We start from the raw sequence: 25,047 nt of genomic DNA, 5'->3' as shown, positions 1-25,047 counted from the left end.
TTAATAATGACAAGATTTGTGTGGGCTGCATACAAAATTAGCGGGAAGTCGCCTTCGTACCGCATCGGTCCAAACTTTAAGTTCCATGGCCAGAGCTCATTTATTTTCCTCTGTACGAAGATTTTATTGCTTTCCCCGTGCCTAGGTTCCCATTTTCACCCCCTTTTTGTTTGCTAATACCCTATTAGCTTTCATATTTGTTGCAAAGTAAGGAATAGTATTGTTTTGTAAAAATTTTCATATCAAACAATATATATATATAACATATATTGACTTGTTTTCTCTTTAAACTTACATATTTAGCAGAAACTGATAAGGACTTTAACACCAACCAATACTCGCTTTCTTATAATTATTAATAAGAATAGTGTGTTAATTCCATTTCCAAATAATGCATTTACTTAACGAATGTTAAAGTCTAAAATAAAAACAATAATTCCATAACAAGTACAATTCTTATGGAAAATAGTTATATTTTAGGTCAAATAATTAAATGTTTAAATTATAATTTAAAATTGTATAAAATCTTTTAAATCTTTATCTTATGGAGTAAGTTCATATTTCGAATTAAGTCTTCTTTCTCAGGTTAGGATGCAAAATTATAAACTTTCTGTGCAGTCAAAAAAAAACAACCGCAAAGTTAAGTCTTCAAGATTTTTAAACTTCATTTTTGTGGCCTACTTACTGGTAGCAAAGTTTAAGTTAATGTGTTCCATTTTTCTCGGAGGTCGGTGGCTTTAATTAAGCTAAGGCAAACTAAAGTTTCTCACCTCGAACTCCTTGGTTTGAATTCAGAAATGCACATGGAAAATTTGCTGAATTGGCATAAAATGTAATAACAATTCCGCAGCATCTTCGAGGCATGCGGGGATGGGGTCGGGAGTTGTGTCTGTGGAAAGGAAACAGCTGTTTCCGTAGTCAAGACCGGATGGGGTTTGTCGGCTGGCTTTTTCCAAGATGAGCAGGGGTTGGGAAATTTTCGGAAAAGCCTTTGTGGCATTGCGCGAATAAGCGTGTGCCGCAATTTGCTATTCATTTGAATTTTCAACTGGATGCTTGTTTTCCCGCTGCCGACCATAAAATGCAAGAGATTATGAAAAGTGCGCTTTTGGCCACTTCCTTGTGGCAGCCCCAAAAATATTTGGCTTTATATTTTTCCGCTCCCGCTTTCTTCTGCTGTTATTGTTGCGAGTGTGGCCACTGCCACAATAATAATCATAATGCAAATACGTGCTGCATTTCGACGCGCTCATTCGCAAAATTTCAATGTGCCGCAGCATTCATTTCGCTGTGCAATCATTGTTGAAATTTAATCAAGTCGCTTGGGAGTTTCATTTAAATTTTAGATTGTGTTTCCCGTTGCACAAAATACAGGTGCATGTTTAAATTGAAACGAACTTTGAATTCGACTGGAATACAATTTTTTAAGTGGCTTTTTGAAGTTACTTTTGGAAATTTTAAAAATTCTTGGGAAACATACAGAGAATTGATTAGAGGGACGTATACTAATAATAAAACTATTAAATTTGTATTACTTCTTCATACGCCAAAAAGATAATGAGGTACAACAAATATTTTTAATTAAGATAATAAAAATAAAAATTAAATTTCTTTATTTTTAGCTTTAATACATTTAAATAATTGTAATATTTACAAGATTGTTTGAGGACGCATTTGAAAGGTGTTGGGATTTTAATTCTGGTAGAAAATCTTCTTAAGCCAGCTTTGGTTTTTTTAATTATGTATGTTTTGCGATTTAAACCAATGGTGAATGGAGTCTTATTTGCTTTCCACTTTGGCTTTGAAAAATAAAAGTCTCTTATGCATCGGCACAATAAATTTTTTTATTTTGATTTCTTACATTTACAGGTATTTTCGTTTATATTTCAGAACACTTTCTTTTTATTATCCTGTCCCTCATTTCGCTTTGAATCATTACTTACCACAAAGTCCTTATTTCAGGCCGTTGCATTGTGACCAAGAGGAGCTCAGACATTCGTTTCATCCTATTACCAGTGCTTAGGTAAAGCCAATGGATTTTATCTCAAAGAGCTTTTCTTGGGCATTTATACGTTGCTCGCTGCCAAGTAAAATAAAAGCTGAAAACTATTACAGTAATTTTTATATTTATTTATGAGCTGAAAGAACCGAGGAACCTGAGTCCTGTGATGTTGTCGCTTGTGCATTAGTTAAAAAAACATTGCTATGCCTGCATTACACCGAGAGCAGAACTTTTCAGCTTAGTAAGCATTACTTGAACTTCACTCGGCATTAGTTTTTGTTTGGCCAGGGAGAAATTCCGGTCACGTGGCTGTCATTCGATATCAAAAACTACGTATTTCCCAATGGGAATACCGAAAGACTAACGAGCGTGACAAATGCAAATGAAAGTAACGGAGCCGAATTTCATGTTGACCCTGTGGACATGACATAAGCCAAAAGTTAAGAGTGAAACCGTCAGACTGAGACTAAAAAGGAGAAATCTAATCAAGTGTTTTGATTGCTTTGGTAATTGTTAGTACAAACGTGATAATGGAGCATTTAAATAAAAACAGAAAAAAGTTGACATTTTATTTGGTTATTAATAAATTTAAGAACGCAAATATTAGTTTACCTAAAAATATAAATATAATTAAAATATTTTAATTAATTAGCCTAAACGCGATTTCTGTTAAATATTTGAAAATAACAAATTTCAGCTAAACCAATAAAAATGTACATGAAAATCAAAATAAAATCGTTATATAAATTTTTTATTGACCATTTATTCAGCCTTGACAGTTTAATTCTAAAAAAAATTAAATTTTTGGCTAAACCTCATTTTATTATATTTCCATCTAGGCATTAAATTCAAAACAAAACAAAATTAAATTGGGTTTCCCAGAAACACAAATTCTATTCAAATATTCTAATCTCGCCAATATGGAATATTTCACATAGTTATACCATCGAAAAACTGATGAAACTTTAATTTGAGCAAACTGGAACATACAGATTTTAAATTCGACCCGATGTGTTCATATCCCTAGTCAACGAGTTATAAATGAATTTCGTTCTTTTGCCTTCTACAAAATTTTAGCATTTTTCCACATGCCAATTTTTTTTTTTTGGGGCTGACTGTCGTTTTTTCTCAAGGGTCCGCTGCAGTTGCAAATGCTTGAAATTACATTTTTCGCATTAATAAAAATGAAACAAAAATAAAAACTCAGCTCCTCCTGTGCACGAAATATGCAAATGTGCCGCGTGCAGCGCAGCAGATAAAACTGAGCAGGAGACACATGTGTGAGCTTTGGTCGTTTTCCTCTATTTTAGTTGGGTGGATTGGAGTTTTTGGGTGTCACCCATAATGTGGAGCAGCTGTTGCAGGCAGTGCCAAAAGTCACAATAAATTCGGGCATTAGTTCCTTCCACTCCGGTTTGCCAAATCCACTTTCCACTGCCCTCTGAAATGCTTTGAATATAAATACAAGGTATAAATAAATTGGGAAATTGTGTTTTGCATAAATAAAGCACTGTCTGACTCACATTTAATGATGCGAAAATATTTATTTAAAACTTGAAAGCGCCGCCAGATATTCTCCAAAATGTTAATAATGCCCATTCTAAAATTGCTTCTGGCTATTTACTTTCCTTTATTTGGTAACAATTAATTAGTTCTTCATTGCGCCATGACAACAAAGATAAGGAATAAATTTAAATGCTCCTGGGAATTTATTATGAATATTTCAAGGAACAATTAGTTCATCCCAGCATCAATCATAATAATTCGACTTATTAAATTTTAAGCAGATTGGTTCCGTTGGAAACTTTGTCTGTCTGGTTAGCCGATCTAATTTTCTTTTTGAATGTAAGATAAAAACTTAAAAGTCATTACCTATTCTTCCATTCATTTTTTAAATGTTATGATAAAATAAAATAATTAATAAAAAAAAATAAATTGTGGTGTATAGCTTTTTATAAAACATGATAACTTACTTAATAAAAAACAGTGATGTTTTTAAAATGTACCTTTTATCGAAATAAATATTGAAAAATATGTTGTATTTATATAGTACATATTTATATATTAAATATTTATATTACTTTTACTGATCCAAAAATAAAACAACGTCTTAACATTGTCTTCTTTAAAATTTATAAATAATATTTGATTACATTTTGTACAGCAGCACCTAATTTTAAACTAGATAAAACCAAGAATTAAAAAAAAGTTCCCGCTGCTGCAAACGACTTTGGGCAGTGGGTTTTGGCCAACTTGGTGTAAACACATATGTCCTTTGTCTTCAGTTTCCATCCTCGTGAGAACTTGTTCCAAAAATGAACCACAGAGGAATTGGAAATTCTTTTCATGGTTACATTGAGTCTGATGGGTTGAAAGAAATCTTTCCACTGCAACCAGGGAATGCTATAAAAGGCTTTTGCATCGTAGACCTTAAAACCCTTGCAGCGTTTTGGGTTGTTAATCATTGCCTGAATGCTATCGGTGTTGCACAGACTTTTAGCCACTCTGGTTATGACCCCGGGTCCATTGCTGCCCCATTTATTGGCATCGTAGTTGGCTTGCAGATCCAGCAGACACAAGGTGGCAATCTTATGGCCCAAACCGGTGGAGGACATTTTCATGACACCGCAGGCCAGGTTTTTATTACTCTCAGCCCCCGTGAAATTTGGTGGCATCTTCTCCAGACTTCGTTGAACCACGACATCGAGGTCCAGATACAAGCCACCATATTTATATAGGGTAACATAGCGTAGAAGATCGGAGACGTGCGGAAATAGAAATTTCGATTTAAATAGTTTTCCATTTTTCAGCCATTTTTCGATGGGAGTGCCGGCTGCATAGCTCCACACATTCAGATGTCTTAGTCTTATATTCTTGTATTTACTTAAAGCCTTTACCAGCGAATCATTACTAGATTTCCGATGAGTGGCACCAGCGAACAGCACAAATACAGTGAGGCGTGGATTATGAAGGGCGGCCGACTCAATGGCACACGCCTCGCGGGCCGTCAATTGAATCAGGCGGACCTTCTCGTCCTTCTGAAAATTCGTGGTTTCATGAAAGAATATAGTTTGCCCTCGCCTTGGCTGATTTTTTGCCTTAAAAATATCGAGCAGCGGAATTGCTGGAACTCTATTCTGCTTTTTTGGCTTTAATTTAGGTTGATGGGCCACCGGCTTCGAACGTTTTTTCAACTTTGGATGTTTCACAGATTTCTTAAGCTTTTTTGCCTTGCTCAGAATGTGTTTTTTTGGAAGAGGGTGTGCTTTCTTCGTCTGAATTTTCGTGTTAATATGTTTTTTAGCTATCGCACTGAAAGGTCTACGATTTGTCATCCAGTTGTATGTGAGTATAATGCTTAGTATGAAAACTAGGGAACCTACAACGGCTAGCGTTCGTGACACTTTCATTACGAGAATTTTCAACTGCGCTCCCAATTCGTAATTGCGGTTAGCTTAAAGCTGAATTCGTTTCACCTAACACCACAAATTGTGATTATACTCGCTTAATACACATTGTATTACTGATACAACTATCACTTGCAAACATTTTTATAAATTTCAAGAAACTTATATTATATAACTAAAAAAATATTTAGGAACAACAAAAACTATTTTAGAAAGTTGAAAGTATGTAGAAATTCTTATTAAAAATATATAGTTTAATTTATAAAGTTATTTCGAAATGCGCAAAACTTTGGTTATTGCTTTCTAATGTTTGACACGTTTCTCGTAAGCAACACATCAGAAAATGTCAGGTGTGACCAATGCGATGATTTGTTTCACCTAGCGATCACTTTTTGCCTATATAAATGGGGACAAGCTTCCGCATTGTTTTCAATTCGAATTCTCCCCTGGCAAACATGAAGTTCCTTGCTCTTCTCGTCACTTTGGTGTGTGCTGCAGCCATTGTTAGCGGCGAATCAAAGAATACTAATCACAATGTCATCGTCATCGGCAAACAAGCTGGAGCAGGTGCCCCAGCTGCAGCTGGTGCTGCCCCTGCTGCAGCCCCAGGTCCAGTCGCTGATGCTATCCCCGCAGCCAAATAAACCGATCGTCGTTCGACATAACAGGCATACTTATTATAATGGAGCCCATTTCATTGTATATGTTTTGAGATGTTCTGTATCTATGCATAAAATAGTGTGAACAATTTTCGATGTTGTTTGTAGTCACCGGGAGAAGGTTAAAGCACAAAAAATCGGGTTCTAAATGAGTGTTGAAAGCGAATTTTCACCCTAATTTGTATTGATATGATAAAATTATGGTCAATGGAAATTTAAAACTGTTCGCTTTTGTGTTCCTGGGTAATCGCTTGATTCGATTTTCAAAATTAGAATAAATTATCGGTATGTTATAGTGTTATGTAGCAATTTAAATCTGGTGTTTGCAATACCAAGACAAATTTCACGACATGTTGGCTAAGCCCCACAGAATGGAATGGATTTTCAGACACTTTTTTTATTAAAAAATAAAAAGGTAAATCAAAATATATCTGATGACTTCGTAAATAATTAATAATTATTAAATTAATTTCAATAATATGTTATAATACAAGTATAAACGGACACTAAATTGATCCTAAGAATATATAATAGATAATGGCGGAGAATAAGCATCTTATTAAAGACATTTTACCAATAAAAAGAATCCTATTGATGTCTAAACAATATCATTACAATATACAAATTTATTAAAAACACAAATATAAACTGCGTTTATCTTTATCGAACTGGTATAACTAGTTTTTATTATTTTACAAAAAACTTAAAACTTTTCATTTGAAAATCGCACTATTATTAGCTCTTTAATTATTTTATGTGATATTATTAAAATTACTTTTAAACGAATTCCTATTGAAACTACTTTTAGGTTGCTAGAATTCGATTGAGCTTCAAAAAATTCCTTTCCAATGGTCAAACAAATAATCTAAAAATATATATGGAATGCCAGAATAGATCAAAATTGCTTATAAATAATGCCTTGTGGGCATTATAGATTTTAGCAAAGGATGTCGGTCTGTTATGCCAGCGGTTTATTGGAAAAGTTCAAAATTTTCTTAGTTTTGACATGCTTCAGAGTTCATTTTGTGTGATAATTATATTAGTGCCACTTATGCAACTCTTCTGATATAAATAGCTGAGTCGCCTAGGCAGATATTAATCATGAAGTTCCTCGCTGGATTTGTTGTGCTCTTGGCTGCTGTGGCTTTGGCCCAAGCACAGGATGCTAAAACCAACGAAAACAAGAACATAATCCACATTAATAGTGGTGCTCCCGCCCCCACCTAAACTTGGTTTTTAGAATGATTGCAGACTAGGCATTAAACAAAAAGTTAACCTGATTGTTGTTACACGTAATGCCTATGTTTATTTTATTTTAATAATAAATTATACAAAACCTTGAATTGCGATTTATTGGAAACATAATTTGTTTGGGATCATCTGGGATACACATCCATTAAATATGATTTATAATAATACATTCAAATATGTACATCTCAAAGAAGGTTCGGTCGATCAAGAGTAATTTCCTTTTGTTTCACAAGAAAGACTTAGATTTATAAAGCAATATTACACTATATATTGCTTTATAAATCTAAAGTGTAAAAATATTGAGGAGACAATTATAAATAATCTAATAAATTCAATAATCCTTAAATTGATGAACCTACCGAGAGTATAACCAATCCATTTGTTACCTAATAAATATATAATCGCATACCAATGTTTAAAAGTCACAATTGATCGTTTATCGGTTGTCTAGACATGAGTGGAAATTTTTTACTTTGCTCTGTGAAAGCCTGGCGCTCTGAAGTAGTAAGATATATTTACAAGAACGGGATAGTAAATATCAATATCGAAAAATGTATACTGTATATTTCTGACACACATGCCCTATATTAACCCGATCATACATTCTTACTTATATAAATGCATTAAATATATTTTAATTTTTGGAGTGTAGAGAACTAATTTTAATGGAAAGTTCATGTGGATCGAATGCAACAATAGAAATGTTCGGCAAGATAGAATTTACACTAGATGTTTGACGGTTAACTTGAGATGTGATTCCTGATTTTTCTCAGTGAGCTTTTGGTTCTAGTGGAAGGATTTTAAGACTCACAACTCTTAGTACTGCGATAGAGAGATAGTTATCAGTAAGAACAATACTCTGCTTGCATTGACTAAGGTCTGTGAAGCTAGTTGCTAAAAACTCATTACCTCCTGGGAGCACACTGAAGAATGTATTTTTTGTTTAACATCAAAAGGCTATAACTGATAAAAATAATATTCCAAAAGAAAGCTATTGAAAAAAGGTTTACAAAAATATTACAGACAGGCTAATACTAGTAATATTAGTAGCTTTCCAGCGCATTACAGAATAAGTCATTCTGCATTTGATGTTTTTTGCCACCAAGTGAGGGATTTTGCGTCCATACCTAATATCTGGGATTTACCTCTTTTAGTTTTATGGCGGCATTGGGAGTTTTCCACATATACGAGTATCTAGGTTTTTTCTGTTTTCAACAAACTTTTTATTGTTGTTTCAAGTGGCATTGTTGTTCTAGTTGCTGCCATAGATAACTACGTGCTAAGAAATGTATGGCAAACTGCAGAGGCACAATATATATTATACAATATATACTCGTGCAAAGAACGATAGAGATTCATGGGGAAGGCAGCCAGACAATGGCTGGCGCCCACGTCTCCATGGACACATTCTAATAAAAAGCAAGCACAGAAAATGCGATTTTGTGTGTTGCCGTTTTTAGCATTGCCTCGGATGTTTCCACAGTTTCTTCATCTTCCTGCCATAGTTCGTTATTCCCTTTGGTAGAGATGCCAAAGTTTCAGTAGCGATTTGAAATTTATCAGGAAGTGCCATTATTGATTCTGCGTGGAATTCTTGGCATACCTCGAGGCTTCAGTCCATTTTAGTTGTGCAAGGATCTGAAATGGTAAAATATCAAAGTTTTTTCACAAAAACATTTATATACATTTATAAACTTTTTTAATTTAACGCATAGGTTTTTAATTCAGAATCCTAACAATCGTATCACAAGCAAATTTGGGCAATAAAGTTTTAAGAAATAGTTTTATTCAAAAATAAACTTTTTAGGAATTTAAATAAAAATCTTAACATATAATAATCATAATAATCAAAATTGAATAATATTCTAAATCAGTTTATATGTAGCTTTGTAAGAACATGGAATTATACCAATTATTCTGTGTTTTAAATTATTTGAATAGTTACTTTAAATGTAGGCAAAAATAATAATAATTGTAATAAATTTAATTTTTGTTTTTAAATTGCTCATCACTATTTGTGGGCTTAAATCCTTCGCCACAGTTGAACTCCTGCTGCTGCGCTCGAGTTTTTAGGCTTTTTGTTACTTGGGCAACATTTGAGTTATAAATGCCGCACTACTTGAATGAATCTCCTGGGCGTAATAGTTTTCAAATGGCTCTCCGTATATGACTGTCTTCTTCCTCCCATTCAGAGATTCGTTTCTGTCTTTGTTGCAAACGTATCGCACACAAGTGGCTCGCTGTCTTTGGGCAAAAAGCGCTTGCCAATGCAAAAATCGCCCAATGTTTCCGGCGAGTGTGAGCTGTTGGTTGGCAACAAATTTGCCATTTTATGCCATTGAGTGGTTGAGACTCCTTCAGGCCCATAAATAATTAAAGTTCCTCTTATTTCCGATTTAATGCCAACTAAAACGGGAAATGAAAGTTGATTGTGCTTGGGTTGTTAGGCATTTGCTGGCTAAGCAAATGACAACATTGCATGGTCTATGCCAACTAATTGATTTTATTCCATGGAACCTTTAAAAATACTTATTTTGTTAGATTCGTAAAACATCTTAGCAGTTAACCAGAATATTTTTAAAAAATCTTTAATGGGTATATATTAAAAGATAAACATAATTAAAATGTAAATATCACATTGAATAAGTTGCTTATATTGAAAAACCCTTTGCTGTTTTCATTGGTAAATTTCTCATTTTTCATGGCAAGCCAAATTGTTTGTATTGCACAAAATATAATTTACAAATTGCTTGGCTTACGGAAATCTCTTGTCGACCAATCAATTGCCATTGATTATGTCCCCAGCTTTTATCACAATAACGACCCCGAGACGGCCTTGAGCCAAGGCAAATAAATCAATTTTTCTCGTTTCCGGTCAATTAGTGGCGCTGAAACGGTTTGCAAAGGTTGAGGAGTTAAACTAATCGCCCGATTTCATGAAAAAGCAAACAGAGGTTTAGAGGAATGTTTACATTTCTCTTTGCGTTCATTAGAGCTTATTTATTCTCTTTGAACTTGTTGCAGTTTCTTTTAACCTTGCAATCAGTTCAATTACTTAGCTGGGCATTTCCTTTTAAAGACACTCGGGCGTATTAGCAATGTTTATAATTCTGGCCCTATGCCCATATTAAATGCTAATTCGCATACGGCACACGATCCCAAATGGAGAACTCAACTCCCTATTTTTTCTTCGCATTTTTTGATAGAGGACACGGTTACGCTACATGACATTTACAAGTTATTATTATGCAAAGGACACGCTATGGAGTCTCTTTTCCGTTTTGCCTCGCTCCCATCCGCTTTTCTTTCTCATATGTTGCAAAATCTGCTGCGGCGTTGGGAAATTTGCATTTATTCATGGCATAAATAAAGCATCCGCAGCGTTGAGGGGACGCCGAAAAAAGGGATATATTTAATCTGGTCACCCCGCACAAGCAAAGAGCTTGTGTGGCGTTCAGCAAAATCATGACGGCACTTCGTGTGGATGTCGATGTGTTTTATTTATAATTTATTTGCTGGAAAGTGCAGCGCACAGGACGAGGGAAACACCTGCCGCTGACAACCACAGGTGTAGCCACAAAAGTGACGCAAATTTTGTTTGCCTAACGCTACTCTATATAACAATTACATGCATTTAAAATTTGGTTTCGGTTTAGAGATTCGCGGTTTGGTTCCGCTCATGCTCGCCCTGCCATTTTCGATAGTTGATCAGGGATGGAAATTTCTTTTTGGCCCTCACCTAAACGAAAAAAAAAATCCAATCAATTTAAAATTTTTTTATAAATTGATTTAAAAAATTGGTAAAATATATTTTTTTAAATACAAATAAACCAAATTAATTTGTTTTCAAAAAAAAAGGACAACCATACCGTTAAAAAAGCTGATACTGGGCAGTAAAATAAGTAATATTTATTATCATTACTTTAATGCACTTTATTGCAAATATTTTTTACTTTCATAAGTGAATCCAATTCATTTGTTATGAAAATTAATAAATGGATTTACTACCTTGTTAAAAAGCTGGCGATAAGATGGATTTTAGCAATTGATCGCCTGTCGGTTCTCTTGAGATGGGAGGTAAATTGGCGTTAATCCTGATTTTGCTCAGTGGGAGCCTAGATTTGTCAGCTGGTAAAATATAACATCGCTTAAAGAGAAAATAAATATTAAAATTAAAAAAACACTGACAGCGTATCGGATGCTGGACGATAATGATAAAAACCTGCACAACCTATTGGTTTGTATCCGGCAGATTGAACCAAGTTCGCAGAACATCATTTTGACTTTGCCGGAAAGCTGTACGAGTTTAATGGATAAGGTCGTCGAACAGTGGAAAACAAAAGAACCTGTTACACAACCAAGCACAAATAGTCCAACCAGAAAACCAAGAAAAATAAGGTATCGACCTTGGCAATTTAATTCGGCCGATAAGTAAATTAATCTGTTATAAAAATTTAAAAAAACTAAAACTTTGTGTTTAACTTCCGTTTTTAAAAAATATTTCTTTCTTAAATTTTTTTATTAAAAATTATTTATATAAAAATAGCTTTTTAACTTCTTAGGGTATATTTAAACAATAAATTAAGTATCGACTCAGTTTTCACATGATTTTTCCCATCCCTGGCAAAATCAGCATGTTGAGCAGTTTATTCTGCGGCTGCAACATCACTAATTTGCATGTGCAAAGCTAAAATCCCAGATTGAATTGCTGATAGTAGTGAGTTGCGATTTACGTTCCCATTTGTTAATGGCTCTAACAACATGTATTGTTGACGGTAGTCTCCTTATCTAATGAAATCCTCCATTCCTGGGTTGAAAACCATTGGAAAATAAGGTCACAACATAAATTTATTTATTTTCCCACAAACGTTAAAATTCACGGCAGCTGGTTCCTTGCAAAGCTCAACCTCAAAACCGGAACGTAATAATCTCATAATGCGGAATTTGAGGAGCGTAAAATTAGCCCCAAACCGATGTGGGTGGGTATTTTCCTTATGCATTAATAATAGAGACGAAAAGGGGGTGAAATACAATTAAGCTCATACACAAATCAAAGTACTAAAAAATATTCCTTCACTCGCAAACTTATTCATTGTAAAAGACAAAACAAAAATTTGTTAAAATCCATAAGGGAGTTTAACTTTTATTTTTTATAATCTATTGCTTTTTTTCAAACAGGAATTAATGTCGGAAACAATATTTTTGTATTTAAATTACAAATTTATAAAATGAAGTGTACCTGAAGAGCGGAGAAAGTGTCATGCTGCCCTCCAATTATATTTGCTCTTGTTATTTACTATTTTTCCCGTCCTATTTTCCAGAAGACGTCAGTTGGTCATTAATTGGTTGTTCTTCCGCAGTACTCCTGCCCATTTTCATCATACACTCTTTGCCTTTTGCTCATTACATTTCCTCCTTCCCTTACACGCCTTTGAGCCGGTTTATTTTCCCGGGAAAGCATCATCTTTTGTATGGGCACCGATTCCTTCTCCATTAGCACTTTAATATTTAATGACTTCTGTTTATCGCACATAATTGAATCCTGCAGAGGTCTGAAGAGAAGCTTTTTCTGCAGATGGCCTTTATTATTTGCCTTTGGCTTATTGCTCATTATATTATTATCTTTTGTTTGTAATATCCGCAATATTGCTTGAGCCCTGGCATTTTTATGAGGCTTCATTATTTGGTTTTTATTCTTATAAATAATGCAAGGGGAAATCTTCTCTCACATTCAGTCTCTTTCGTTGGTTTCTCTGGCATAATTCTCAATCAGAATTCAGACACACATGGCCCGACATGATTTTCTTTATAGGTCCCTCGGTTTTCCCCGCATTTCCCCTGCTGATTACCGACCCCCGCTTAGTAAAAGTTACAGCGTCTTTTTGAGTTTCCTCTTGGTCGACGGAGGGCATTACCGAAAATTTAATTAATGTATTTTCTTCGTGTTTTCGCATATTCATGCCTCAAAAATTGGCTGCATGTGTGGCACGTTTTGCTCATTAGCCATTTAGGTGGTATAAATATGCATTAAACCATCTCGCCGAATCCTTCCTATCCCGAGACGTTAGTTACGATTTATGGCCAGGACATGAAATGGACAGAAAAACACCATCTCGCCCATGGAAACTCTAGCAAAAATTCAAGTGCAAGGCAAACTTAAGGAAGCCAAGGGGCCAAGGACAGTGGCCTTTTTGTCCTAATGAAAAGACAACAAAATGCGAAGGATAAACGACCGGGGAAAAAGCTCCAAGGATGCCTTTCCTCCAAAGCTTGGTCAGAAAGCTTTGTACCCCAATTGTCGAAATATACATTTGACAGCCCCATAATTGCCTCTAAACATGGGCTCGGTCCTGGAAAAAAATTTGCAAATTTAACCTGCATAAATTAAACGGAAAACTGTTGTATCAAAAAGGAAAAAATTTATCCACAGTTATTTATTATGCGGTGACCCACAAGAAAATATAAAAATAAAGCAAAAGAGTTCTGTTGAAAGCTAAAAACGGAAAAGGAAAAGGTATAAGCCGCCCACAGCCATAATTCAAATTTGTATATAAATTTTAGCTTTTTCTAGAGCGCAGTGGAAGCCACAAAACGGCCAGCGACACGCCGCCCCAGTTAACTTTGCCTTCAAACATCATTTGTCAAGGCGAGCACACAAGGCTAAAGGGAAAATGGTCCGCAGGGAAAATAACTAGCAAAGCAAAAGCGAATTTTCACGGCTCTTTTAACGGCCAGACTTCGATACAAAAATGTGTTTTGCTTATTAAACGCGCCAGGCAACTCTGGCAATCCATCAGGCGTGCAACAACACTGACGTCCGCCTGACGTTGATTGCCCACCCAACCTGCCCCTCACATACGTAAAAGATCGCACCAGAGCACTATGGGGAATTTGCCCGATTTTTTGGAATAAATGTATTTTTTAAAAGTATGCCGATTTCCTTTTTTTTTTTTGTAATGTATTGAGAAAACATCAAGCTGTTTGGTAACATACCGCAAATGTTAACTTAAAAGTCTAGTATTTAAATACCAACTGTTAAAGTCAGCTGTTGCAAGCGCACATGGTTTGTTTACATTTTGCTTAACTTTGAAGCTCACTTTCAAATCATTATCTCTGCAACAAAATGACGTAAGACAGTCAAATTTGAAATTATTACCAATTCTCAAGGTATGTTCTGTGTAAAAATACTTATACATTGCTTAATATGTGCGTCCAATTTTAACAATTTGTAAATGTAGCAGGTGATGTTTTCGTTTGGGTTTTGGAAAGAAAGTTAAACTTTCAATAGAGTTTTACAAAAATGTTTAACTTTGTTCAGTAAGTGTCTATATCCATTTTGTAGAGTGATTAATTGCGAATTCAAAAAATATTGTCTCATCGTGCGCTTCGTGCGACTTTTCGCGTAATTTCATTTTTTAGAAACCAATCTCTTGATCAAAAACGCAGCCCTGCTGGAAGTTTTGCATAAGCAAAAGGGTCTTCGAGAAAGAAAAGATGGCGAATTCACTTTTGTTAGCAAGCAAGTAATCCCACAGTCGAATCTCCAACTTTACAGATGTTTTTCAGAGAGCCATGGTTACTTCAGACCCCATCATTTCATCTATCAATTTGAAGAAGCGCGTCCGAAAACATAAGCTGCTTGCTCTTTCACCAGAAGTCATTCAATTGTTATTATGCGAATATGAACCTGGAGACGAGTCTCTAGATGTTGATAATTATGAAAAAGAAAACGACTATGATTTTTTGAAAATAAAAATTAAGAGCATATAGAGCTAAATTTGTTATAAAAAATAAAAAAATTGGGTTTGGGGGGGGTATACTTTCACTTTTCCAACAGGTGTGTATAGGTATGTAGAACACTATAAAAAAAACTTCACTGAAATATGTTACATAGTTCGCGAGTTATTAATTTATTCCAAAAAATCGGGCAAATTCCCCATAGTGCAGAGCAATCTAATCCGGTGCCGGGCAAATTGTCCTATGCTTTTTGTGTTGTGTCTTGCGGTTGACAGGCGGGTGAACATTTTGAAAACACCGAAAAACCAGGGAAAAATGGCAGGGGAACACTAACCAGAGATGCAATGCGGTGGTTCTCTGAACTCGTAAAATGTTCACTAGTGCCAATTAAAACGTTTTGTTTCAGTTACGTGCTTAAAGTTAAATACTTATAGCTAAAGTATCCCTTATTCAGAAACCTTATTGGCTGGCATTAGGCTTGGCATAAATAAAATAAACAACTAAATTAACGTTTGTTGGAAATGGATATTTTTTTAAATGCGATAATTCCTTTAAAAGCTCTAATTAAATAATAATAATATACTTTTAAAATAATATAAGTTGGGCTTTCGAAATATGTACACATGTATATTTTATTTTTCCATCAAAATCGGTTAATATTAAATAAATTTTTTGTTGAGATGAATGGTTGAACTTCAATAAAAATATAATAAATGAAACAACTTTTAAGAGACAAGTATATCAGTAGGAAATTCTGTAGTCAAGTGTAGAGCTGCAAGCTCTCCCTGAAATGTATGCTATGCTTTTTGCTATTTTTCCACCTAATCAAATGCAAGTGAGGTAGTAGTTGCAAAATCCCATAAAATGCACACGTGGAGTACAGATGAGAAGTCTCATATGCCACGCCCACTGTTAAGAGCAGGCCTTGACATGTTTAGCATAAATTTTGCTGATGACGTGAATACTTGCTTAAAGCAAAAACCGAGAATATTCTGCTTATCCGGCCAAAAGCCTGTAGCAATTAATGTAAACCATTTTCTTGTGCATTTTAACAAAATGATTAAAACTTATTTGCCAGCTGACAGCTTAATTTGTGACCTCTGTTCAAAGGCATTTTCCATGAGGCTGACCTTTTTGACCCCCGGCTACCGCGCACCCCTCTGAGCTCTTAATTTAACCCTGGGGTAATGGCTGACTGGCGGCATTCGGTGCCATAAATAAGCCCCAGACCCAAGCAATTATGCGCTCGAGCTGTCATTGCAGTGGCCCTGCTCGCTGGTGTGAAAATTGCATATTGGCATAAATTAATCAGCAGCGACAACGCCTGCGATTGCGAGGCCATCAGCTGGCCATGATTGCACTGGCCAAGCGACCAATTGGCCAACTGTCGTCGCCAACTGACTGACTCGTAGCGTTTCTGAATGCCTGCAGGTTTATACTGGAGTGGAATTAATATACGTACTGGCATGTGCGGAGCGTGGATAAGAAATTCGGATTGCCGACAAATTGAGATGTGTTTGATTTGAATCAATCAATGAATTAATCATGCCCATAGCTCTGACTTTGGCACACGGACGTTGCACAAACTGAATATTTGATTGACGCAATTAACATTCCTTACAGCCATTAGGTTTTGTCAGTCAGACGTTACCCTCTACTGACTCTGCTTTTTACTTATTTAAATAAATATAGTTTACAATTTTTAATTTCTTGATACTTAAGGTTTTAATTTACCTAAATTCACAATAAGGAAGTAAATAAGTTTAAATTTACGTTAAAAATTAATTGCCAAAATGTTTAATATATACATTCAAAAAGAGCCAAAATAATAATTCTTTTAAACCTAAAATAACGTTTTAAATATGTGAAAACTGAAACTAAAACTCTAAGTTAATTTTGATATGTTTATAATGGCAAAAAATTATAAAATCATCTTTAATAAATATTGATTTTCGACAAAATTTCAAATTTGTAGCACTTTAACCTTTGCTGGCGGCTTTTTATTACCGCAGATTGCTTAGATAAGAATTCAATTTCCCAATCGACGACAGTTACACTCCGGCAGCTCGCTCTTCAATTTGTGGCAGGATCAGCTTAATTGATTTGCTTTAAGGCAGGGGCAAAAAACTAGTCGCAGTAGGCAAAAAGCAAAACTTTCCTCGACTGAAAGAAAACGGCAGACAATTAAGGCAGGGGTGTGTGTATGTAAAAAGAGCGTGGGATTTTCCGGCAATGGGGAAAAGTCGGGGAAATTGAGAACTGCAGCAATTACTTACTCGAAATCTGTTGGACGAGTGCGTCCCGGGTCTCGACTCTTGTGGCTGCGGCGTGAAAGTGAAATACTTTGCCAAGGACTTTGCCATTGTTGCGGCTTGGCTGCTGCATCTGTTGTTTGTGCGAAGGATTGTGCCATCTTCCCAAACCACCGCCATTTATCCTCAACTGTGTCAAGCATTTGGTTTCGTTTTGATTTGCGATTTTAATGGATTTTTTCTTTAGAGCAGAGTGCAAATTGCGTAGAGCTCTTCCGGAGCATCGGTTGTTGTGGCTTTAATTTTTATACCCTTGCAGAGGGTATTATAATTTCAGTCAAAAGTTTGCAACGCAGTGAAGGAGACATTTCCGACCCTATAAAGTATATATATTCTTGATCAGCATCACCAGGAGAGTCGATCTAGCCATGTCCGTCTGTCCGTCTGTCCGTCCGTCTGTCCGTCCGTCTGTCCGTCTGTCCGTCTGTCCGTCTGTCCGTCTGTCCGTCCGTTTCTACGCAAACTAGTCCCTCAGTTTTAAAGCTATCTGCTTGAAACTTTCCCAAAAGTTGTATTTCTATTGCAGGTAGTATATAAGTCGGAACGAGCCGGATCGGGCCACTATATCATATAGCTGCCATATAACTGAACGATCGGAAAAGCCATAACTTTGGTGTTTTTAAAGTTAGGAAGTTGGGATTTTCTATGGGTTTTATTTTTGGCTAATCAATCCGACCTACCAAATTTCATAAGGATCGGACGACTATATCCTATAGCCGCCATATAACTGATTGATCGGAAAAGCCATAACTTTGGTGTTTTTAAAGTTAGGAAGTTGGGATTTTCTATGGGCTTTATTTTTGGCCAATCAATCCGACCTATCAAATTTCATAAGGATCGGCCGACTATATCCTATAGCTGCCATATAACTGAACGATTGGAAATGCCATAACTTTGGTGTTTTTAAAGTTAGGAAGTTGGGACATTTTATGAGTATTAAGAATACATCATATGAATAATTTTGGACAATATAATTTATAAAATATTCTGCAAGGGTATATCAACTTCGGCTCCGCCCGAAGTTAGCTTTCCTTTCTTGTTAATTTTAACAATGCTACCGAAAGTGGCCTGCATTTAAAACCCTTTTTCCGCTCGCAAAAGCCATATTTCGAACAGCAAAATTTTAAAACGAGGCGTGCACTTGTTAAGTACACAAAAAGTACATAACAGACAAATACAGAAAAAAGGGTGAAATCACTTAAAAATGTGTGAGAAATTAATTGCAATTTCAACCCGAATTGGATAACCACAAACAAAAGCGCAGAATGGTCCATTTTATTGTGTGGTAAGGTCTGAAAAAATAACAATTGGAGGAAAAAGTTAAAACCAGTTAAAATTATTTGAGACAGTTTGATTGCAGTTGTATTGATAATATCGGCTTAACAAGAGTAAATTCATAGAGTGGGATAATTGTGTTTTTTTGAAACGAAAACAGGCCTGAGATATTATCTTGTATTAATAAAATATAATTGCCTGTAACAAACTTTTTAAAAATCAAATAAGGGTTGTAGAAAGTTTGTGTAATTATGTAGTATTAGATTCATGGAAATGTTAGTTGAATTTCCAAATTTTTAAGCTAAGGTACACCTTTACTTTACCCCACGTAAACGATTTACAGGCAATTCAACATTGTTTATTTATGGTATCAGTGGGACAACGGAAGTAATTTGAGTTAACCAAACATCCAGCCCACGTTTATGCAAACGATTTCGAATCAATTTAGCCGCAGATGTTTTTAAATGGCTCGATGCCATTAGATGGCTGCCATTCCTGCGACCTTTTCGTCCTTTGGCATTCCGCCAAGGAGTGGCTGTCAAGTCAAGTTCCTGTCTTTTAAGCGCCTGCCGTGCAATCACTCAAAGTTGTCCTCATTTGCATAAACACTTCTAATCCTAATGCTATGCAAGCTGCAGCAGCCCGAGTCCTAAGTCCTTTGCCGGTTCAGCATCCGGATCCTGCTTCGTTTTTCAGGTCCTGCTCCTGGCTACTTACAGTCAATTGCCCCAGCCCCCTTCCGAACTTGAAGTGACATCGCTAAACGGACAGGCAGCCAACCAAGTGGTGCGGCTCCTTCACCGCCTGCTCCACATCCTCATCAACGGGAATTGGTCTGCGGTGGGACAAATGTTGCGTGCGAGGACAACGTTTCCTTCTTCCTCCGGCCTCACCACTCAGCTGCGATTTCGTCAAACAAACGTCGAGAGGACTGAATGGATCACGCACACAACAGACTTGCATGTCATTCATTCTCAGCTGGACGGACAGCTCAAGCTAGACTCGAGTCCGGAGCACACTGAAAAAATAACTATGCTAATGGATTTGAAAATCAAGAAATAGTTTGCTTCACCCATTTGTAAAAGTAAGTTATAGCTTATTATTTTTATGCTTTAGCAGAGGGTAGATAAGGGGTTTGAAAATGATCGGCTTTATTTTTTTTAATTATCGAAATCGAAATATAAAATATTTAATTTTTTATGTTTGCTTAATTTCCTGTTTTATTTTTGGATTATCAGTTATGTCTTTTTCAAAATATATTTTTTGAAATACTTAGATTATAAATAGAGTTAAGTAAAAATAAATCATATCAATTCGATCTGAACAATAATATATGCTTTCAAATATTAAATTTATCTAGAAAATGTGAATAAAAAACATTGTTTAAAAACTGGTTCGGTTATAAAGAGAGTTGGCTTATGATTTTGTTCTTAATCTTGCGATGACTTCAGAAGGCACAATTCCTTTCTTAATTTGTTTTTTAAAATTTGTATTCAAATTTATTTTTCTGTTTTTTTTTTTTGTTCAGTGCAAGGAGCAGGAGCAGCGGACATCCTGGCCATCCTGGAGCTGCAGAAGCGCTTAGGCCGTCAGTCAGCGATGTCAGTTGGGCGGCATTGAATTGGTTTTGGCTCCTACACGATGGCCTCGGCCAAAAGTTGCGGACAATTGACAGCAGGGCAAGTCCCTTCCAAAAAGTGTCCATTGTGACTTTAATTTTGACCATCCTTCCAAGTCTTGTCTTAAAGTCCTATACAATCCCCGTTCTAGTCCATTAGCTGGCCTTCAGTTGCAGCTGTTACAGTTGCAACTATTCGTTGGGAACTCGCTGCTAATTAAAAAGTTTGACGCAAAAAAATGTTTATGAAGTCTAGCTAGCTGCGTGAATTTCTTATGGTTTATTTCCCAATACTTTTACAGTTTATATTTGGAAATATTAGGTCAACTAGCTAAGCGAATAATTTTATAAATTTATAAAATTTTAAATGTGATCTTTTATTTGAGCAGTTAATTAAATATAAATATTTCTCGACCTACCCTTAATATAGGTGTCTCATATAAATAAGGAGGAAAGTTGAAAACATTTCTCACCCCAAGAGTATATAGACTTCGTATCCCAGACATTCTCTTAGCCTAATTTTTTTGTGAAAAACTTTTTCAAATAATTCCAGTTAGAGCTTGGAATTTGCTTTCGTCAGTCGAGCTCGCATTGAAATTACAATGCATTTGAAGTGCCTTGGCTGGGTGGGAAAAGCGGAGTGGAGTTGTGTTTCAGTTGGCAGTTGGAGGACTTGTCCCCTAAACTGGCGCACTTTGCATAAATTTCAACTTGAAGCGTTGCACTTACTTGACACATTTCGTTTACCCAGACCAACCCACACCCTCACCTTTCGATCTCCGCTCACCTCATTCAACTTTCTTGTTGTTCATTCGGTAAAAAGAAAAAGTTTTGTCTTTTGGTCTCTGGCTCTTGCAACAATTTACCGTTAAAAGCTCAACATTGTTACACTGGTTTTTCACTTTTCACTAAGTACCGGGTTTGTGTTACCCATAAAAAAAGCTTGATATTGCCGAGGGATGGGGAGTGAGATACGAGTGGGTGCGTTGAGTAATCTGCTCAAGTTTTCCCAGTGTCTTTTGTGCAACGTGCGAAGTTTGTCACTCCGTCAGTGAAATGGCAAAGGCAGCAGCAACAATTTGTGCATGTTTCAGTGCATCCCATCCTCCACTTTCCGTAATCCACTTTCCCGTGGAGACATCAGCATTCACCTGGCGAAGGATCTAAGGACAGACTGCGGGCGGGGCAGTTGTCGTGTCAACACAAGTTTTGCATTTGGCGATGTGTTTTTCCTCGGTGTGTCCCTTATTTTTTTGCACCCCCTCCTGCAAGTTTGTTAAATGAGTTTTCATAGTTTTTCGTGGACGGGGGTGCACACCCTTTCGTTGTCTCTGTTTGCGGAAAATTAATATTTTCCCTTAGCCCATTTCACTCTTTATAAAGTTCACCATTGCCACTGGGGTGCATTTGCTTAACGTCAAAGTTTTCTTTTCTGGCGGATTTTTATTAAAACCCCAGAAGGAAGTAACATTTTCAGAAAGAAAGTTTCCAAACATAATGGGAGTTATACCTACCAGCGGGACTTACAATTTATTAGGTAACACCAGAGCTTTGTAAGATATGTTAGAAATTAAATACCTAAGGGAAGGGAAATAAAGATAAATCAATTAGAACGAACTGAAGTTTATATGTATAGCTTTTAATGCAGCAAATAGTTTTAAATAGTGACTTTTGTTTTCTGAAAACTATAGTTTGATACCTATCCACAATGTTGTTAAATTATATTAATAATATAAAAAGGTTTAAGATTTATATTTATGTCAAGTCATATTCATTTCAAATGTTTGCAATCCAACTATTCCACGTAATAAAATAATGCTTTGCCTATTGGAACAATGTAAATGATATGTAAAGTGTTTATTGAGAAAATAAGTGATTAACACTAACGTAGATAAGTGAGTTTCAATAAAGTAAACCTTGCTTTATTCCGACAGGGATCAATCAGTGGGCGAGCAATTAATCAACATATTCATAACCTTTAATCAAGATAATAGTCTTCACAAGAACAACTTTGCCATCATCGGTAACAATTAATTAGCGGAAATATAATAACCGTCATTAAACTAAACAAACACATTGCGCCATTCAGTGTTCGCCACTCGCATAAATTTCAATACGAAACCAGGTACATAACACTTAACCCATGATGCCACCAAAAACCACCCCACCTGAATACATTTCCAATTAACTGGGGGCTCCCATACTCCTCCACTTTCGATAGCAGTTTGGTAAATAATAATACCCGGGCAAATGTTTAATGATATGAAATTAATGCGCAAATATCATAGGCTTCTTTGCCATTAAAGCGAATAGTAAATGGGAAACAATTTCCCGAATGGCACCATGGAAAATTTTCACAGCTGTGGTGGCGCCGCTAGGTGAAAATGTAAATGATATGCGATGATATCGACCTCCAACTGAGCGGAATAAATTGACTCTTTGATTAGCCTAGGTTTTTGATTCTGACAGCTCTTCGGCCTGGAGTTTGCAACATTTTTATTTGTTCAAAAGTCAATTTAAGACCCAAAAATGTATGCCATTGTCGATTTTCATTTGCATGCCAGTCACACAAAAAGAAAAACTGGCAAACTGAAGGGAACTTCACAAATTATGTTGTTGCCAGAGATTTTTATGGTCTTGGCCATACACACACACTTAACGCCTATTTCCCACACTCCGAAAACAACCATAAATACAATATTTCCCGAAAACAGAAACAGATTTGGTTTTACTCGGTTTCGGTTTCCAATCGAGGCCGAAAATTTTTATTGTCCAGAAACAGAGGCAGAAAAAGTTGGGTAAAAGCGACGGAATACGCATGAAATTTGATTTGCTTCATTGAATTGATTTCATTTCATTTGTTTTGATTTGTTCCCTGAAATACGCAAGAACGCAAATTGGAAACCGGACCCCGGATAACAAAAACTGGCACCATCTGAATTTGGTGATTTCGAGAGCTGAAATGAATACATTTCGGTTGAGTTCGAGGCGTGTCTGTGGGGCAGGCATTTGGATTTGGATTTGGAGTTAGATGGGCAGGGAGAGGGGGCGTGGCATTGTGGTTTATGCTGATACTGTTGACTGACATGGTGGTCTGGGGCTGACTTTTAGTAGTAGTTTATTTAGTTGTTCGGGCGATCAACACTTGCCAGATTGCTTTGGCATTAAAGTGTCAGCAAATATTCTGGATTCTGGGCAGCTGTGGTGTGGAATGTGGGTCCTGGCATCTGGCAGCTGAATGTCTGGAATGGGGAAAATGGTCCCGTTCCGGCGATGATTTGGCCACATGCGGCTTAATGCTCCCTAAGAGCCTCGACTTCAATCTGCAGACAGAAAAATTATTTGGTTTGAACAAAAACGTTGATAAAAAGTTATTTTACTTTTAAAATTAACTTTTAAGAAAATATTGTGACAAATGGTAAATATTCAATATTTTCAATCGATAATTCTTAAATTGAATATATGAACGAATTTAAATAAAAGACCATGTTCATATTTGATCAACATATTAAACTAAAAGACACTTTAAACGTTCTGATTTTTAAAAAAATTTTCAAACAATCAGACCTGTTCTGTAATTTGTATTCTTGGGACAACTTTAATAATTTAATAATTTTTTTCTGTGTAGCAATTGGTTTGGGCTCCACAGGACAAGAAAGACAAACCCTGCCTCTCAATTGAACCCTTTTTGTCTGCCTGTCAACGGCGAATGGCAAGGGCTCTTAAAACGTAGCCAAACTATAAATTGGGTAGTTATTTGGGCTTAGTTTGCTATCTCAGATAGATTTTATGAGGCCAGATCATAAACCGAACTGGCGATGGCTTCCCTTGATTGCTAGTTGATGCCTGATAATTCTTATCTCGAGTACCAATCGCATGCTTTCTTTGGGGAATTCGTGTCCAAATAAACGCCACAAATATTCGAAAACCCGCACGTTATTTTAACTGCTCCCCGGTGAGCTTTTTACGGATCGAATCCTTCAGCTTCCTGAAAAACTTTCAGGATCTTTCAACTGATGACCCAATTAATACGCTGACAACCAACATTTATTTATTGCCATTTCATGTAAGCAAAGTTTTAAGGGAATCGAAAAACTTTAAACTTTAGGTTCCTTGCTCATCCTTTGTCAATTCCCCGATGAGAATCCCGAAACTAATCATTATTGAAAACGTGTGTTGCCAACTTTTGTAATGCGCCCCATTGTGTCACGCCCTTTTCCACTGTCACTCTTTTCAACGAAAAAAAAAGTGAAAAGCAAAAAAAGGGAAACAACAGAAAAAACCCAAAGTTATAACAAAATAGCTTTGGTCAAATTGTTTTACAAGCCAATTGGGTTTGGTGTCCTTTTTTGGCACTGTCATGTTGCCTTTTTGGAGTCCTGCGGTTCCTAACGCTTCGATTGGCGTACCAAAGTCCCCAAGGCGTTTGGCAGAGGAAGTTTAAATGTTCCGTCGCTTTCCATCTGAAATAGGGGTTATGCGTCTGATGAACTTTAAAATAAAGTTGCTGTCGAAATCATACCTTTTGGTAAAGCAACTTTTGTTTTTGTGGGCTAAAGTTTTCGTTGTGGATGGTCGATATAGTTGGTATTTTGATATTTTGTGGAATTGACAAGAATTATGTTATCTTTGTTGAAAAACTTAATTTCACTTTAATTTTAGTAATACATTCATCATTCAATATGTTTTTTTTAATAAAAGAAAAATGTTAAATGCTTTTAAAATGTGTGTAATAATTAAACGTGTTTTATGTATGTTTATTTACAACAATTAAAAAATGATGCTG

General features: G+C 36.0%; 3 protein-coding genes across 3 annotated transcripts; 2 read left to right on the top strand and 1 right to left on the bottom strand.

Moving 5' to 3' along the window:
- Nucleotides 1-4,142: 4,142 nt before the first annotated feature.
- LOC108037570 (lactosylceramide 4-alpha-galactosyltransferase) lies at nucleotides 4,143-5,412 on the bottom strand. Its single transcript, XM_017114173.2, has one exon. The coding sequence runs from the start codon at nucleotides 5,410-5,412 to the stop codon at nucleotides 4,201-4,203; it is 1,212 nt and encodes a 403-aa protein (XP_016969662.2). The 3' UTR covers nucleotides 4,143-4,200.
- Nucleotides 5,413-5,848: 436 nt separating this feature from the next.
- On the top strand, nucleotides 5,849-6,159 carry LOC108037573 (accessory gland-specific peptide 57Da). The gene has a single exon (XM_017114175.1). The coding sequence runs from the start codon at nucleotides 5,865-5,867 to the stop codon at nucleotides 6,051-6,053; it is 189 nt and encodes a 62-aa protein (XP_016969664.1). The 5' UTR covers nucleotides 5,849-5,864; the 3' UTR covers nucleotides 6,054-6,159.
- A 1,010-nt stretch (nucleotides 6,160-7,169) lies between these two features.
- On the top strand, nucleotides 7,170-7,411 carry LOC123037587 (accessory gland-specific peptide 57Db). Its single transcript, XM_044459144.1, has one exon. The coding sequence runs from the start codon at nucleotides 7,170-7,172 to the stop codon at nucleotides 7,293-7,295; it is 126 nt and encodes a 41-aa protein (XP_044315079.1). The 3' UTR covers nucleotides 7,296-7,411.
- Nucleotides 7,412-25,047: the final 17,636 nt, after the last annotated feature.

The sequence above is a fragment of the Drosophila rhopaloa genome, unplaced genomic scaffold (assembly GCF_018152115.1).
Source record: "Drosophila rhopaloa isolate 14029-0021.01 unplaced genomic scaffold, ASM1815211v1 contig_178, whole genome shotgun sequence".
Classification (NCBI taxonomy): Eukaryota; Metazoa; Arthropoda; class Insecta; order Diptera; family Drosophilidae; genus Drosophila; species Drosophila rhopaloa.
Note: the sequence above shows the minus strand (reverse complement) of the source record. Positions and strands in the feature narration are given on the sequence as shown.

What these genes read in the sequence shown, in the direction of transcription:
- LOC108037570 (XM_017114173.2), bottom strand. Translation starts at nt 5,412, where the DNA reads ATGAAAGTGTCACGAACGCTAGCCGTTGTAGGTTCCCTAGTTTTCATA.
- LOC123037587 (XM_044459144.1), top strand. Translation starts at nt 7,170, where the DNA reads ATGAAGTTCCTCGCTGGATTTGTTGTGCTCTTGGCTGCTGTGGCTTTG.
- LOC108037573 (XM_017114175.1), top strand. Translation starts at nt 5,865, where the DNA reads ATGAAGTTCCTTGCTCTTCTCGTCACTTTGGTGTGTGCTGCAGCCATT.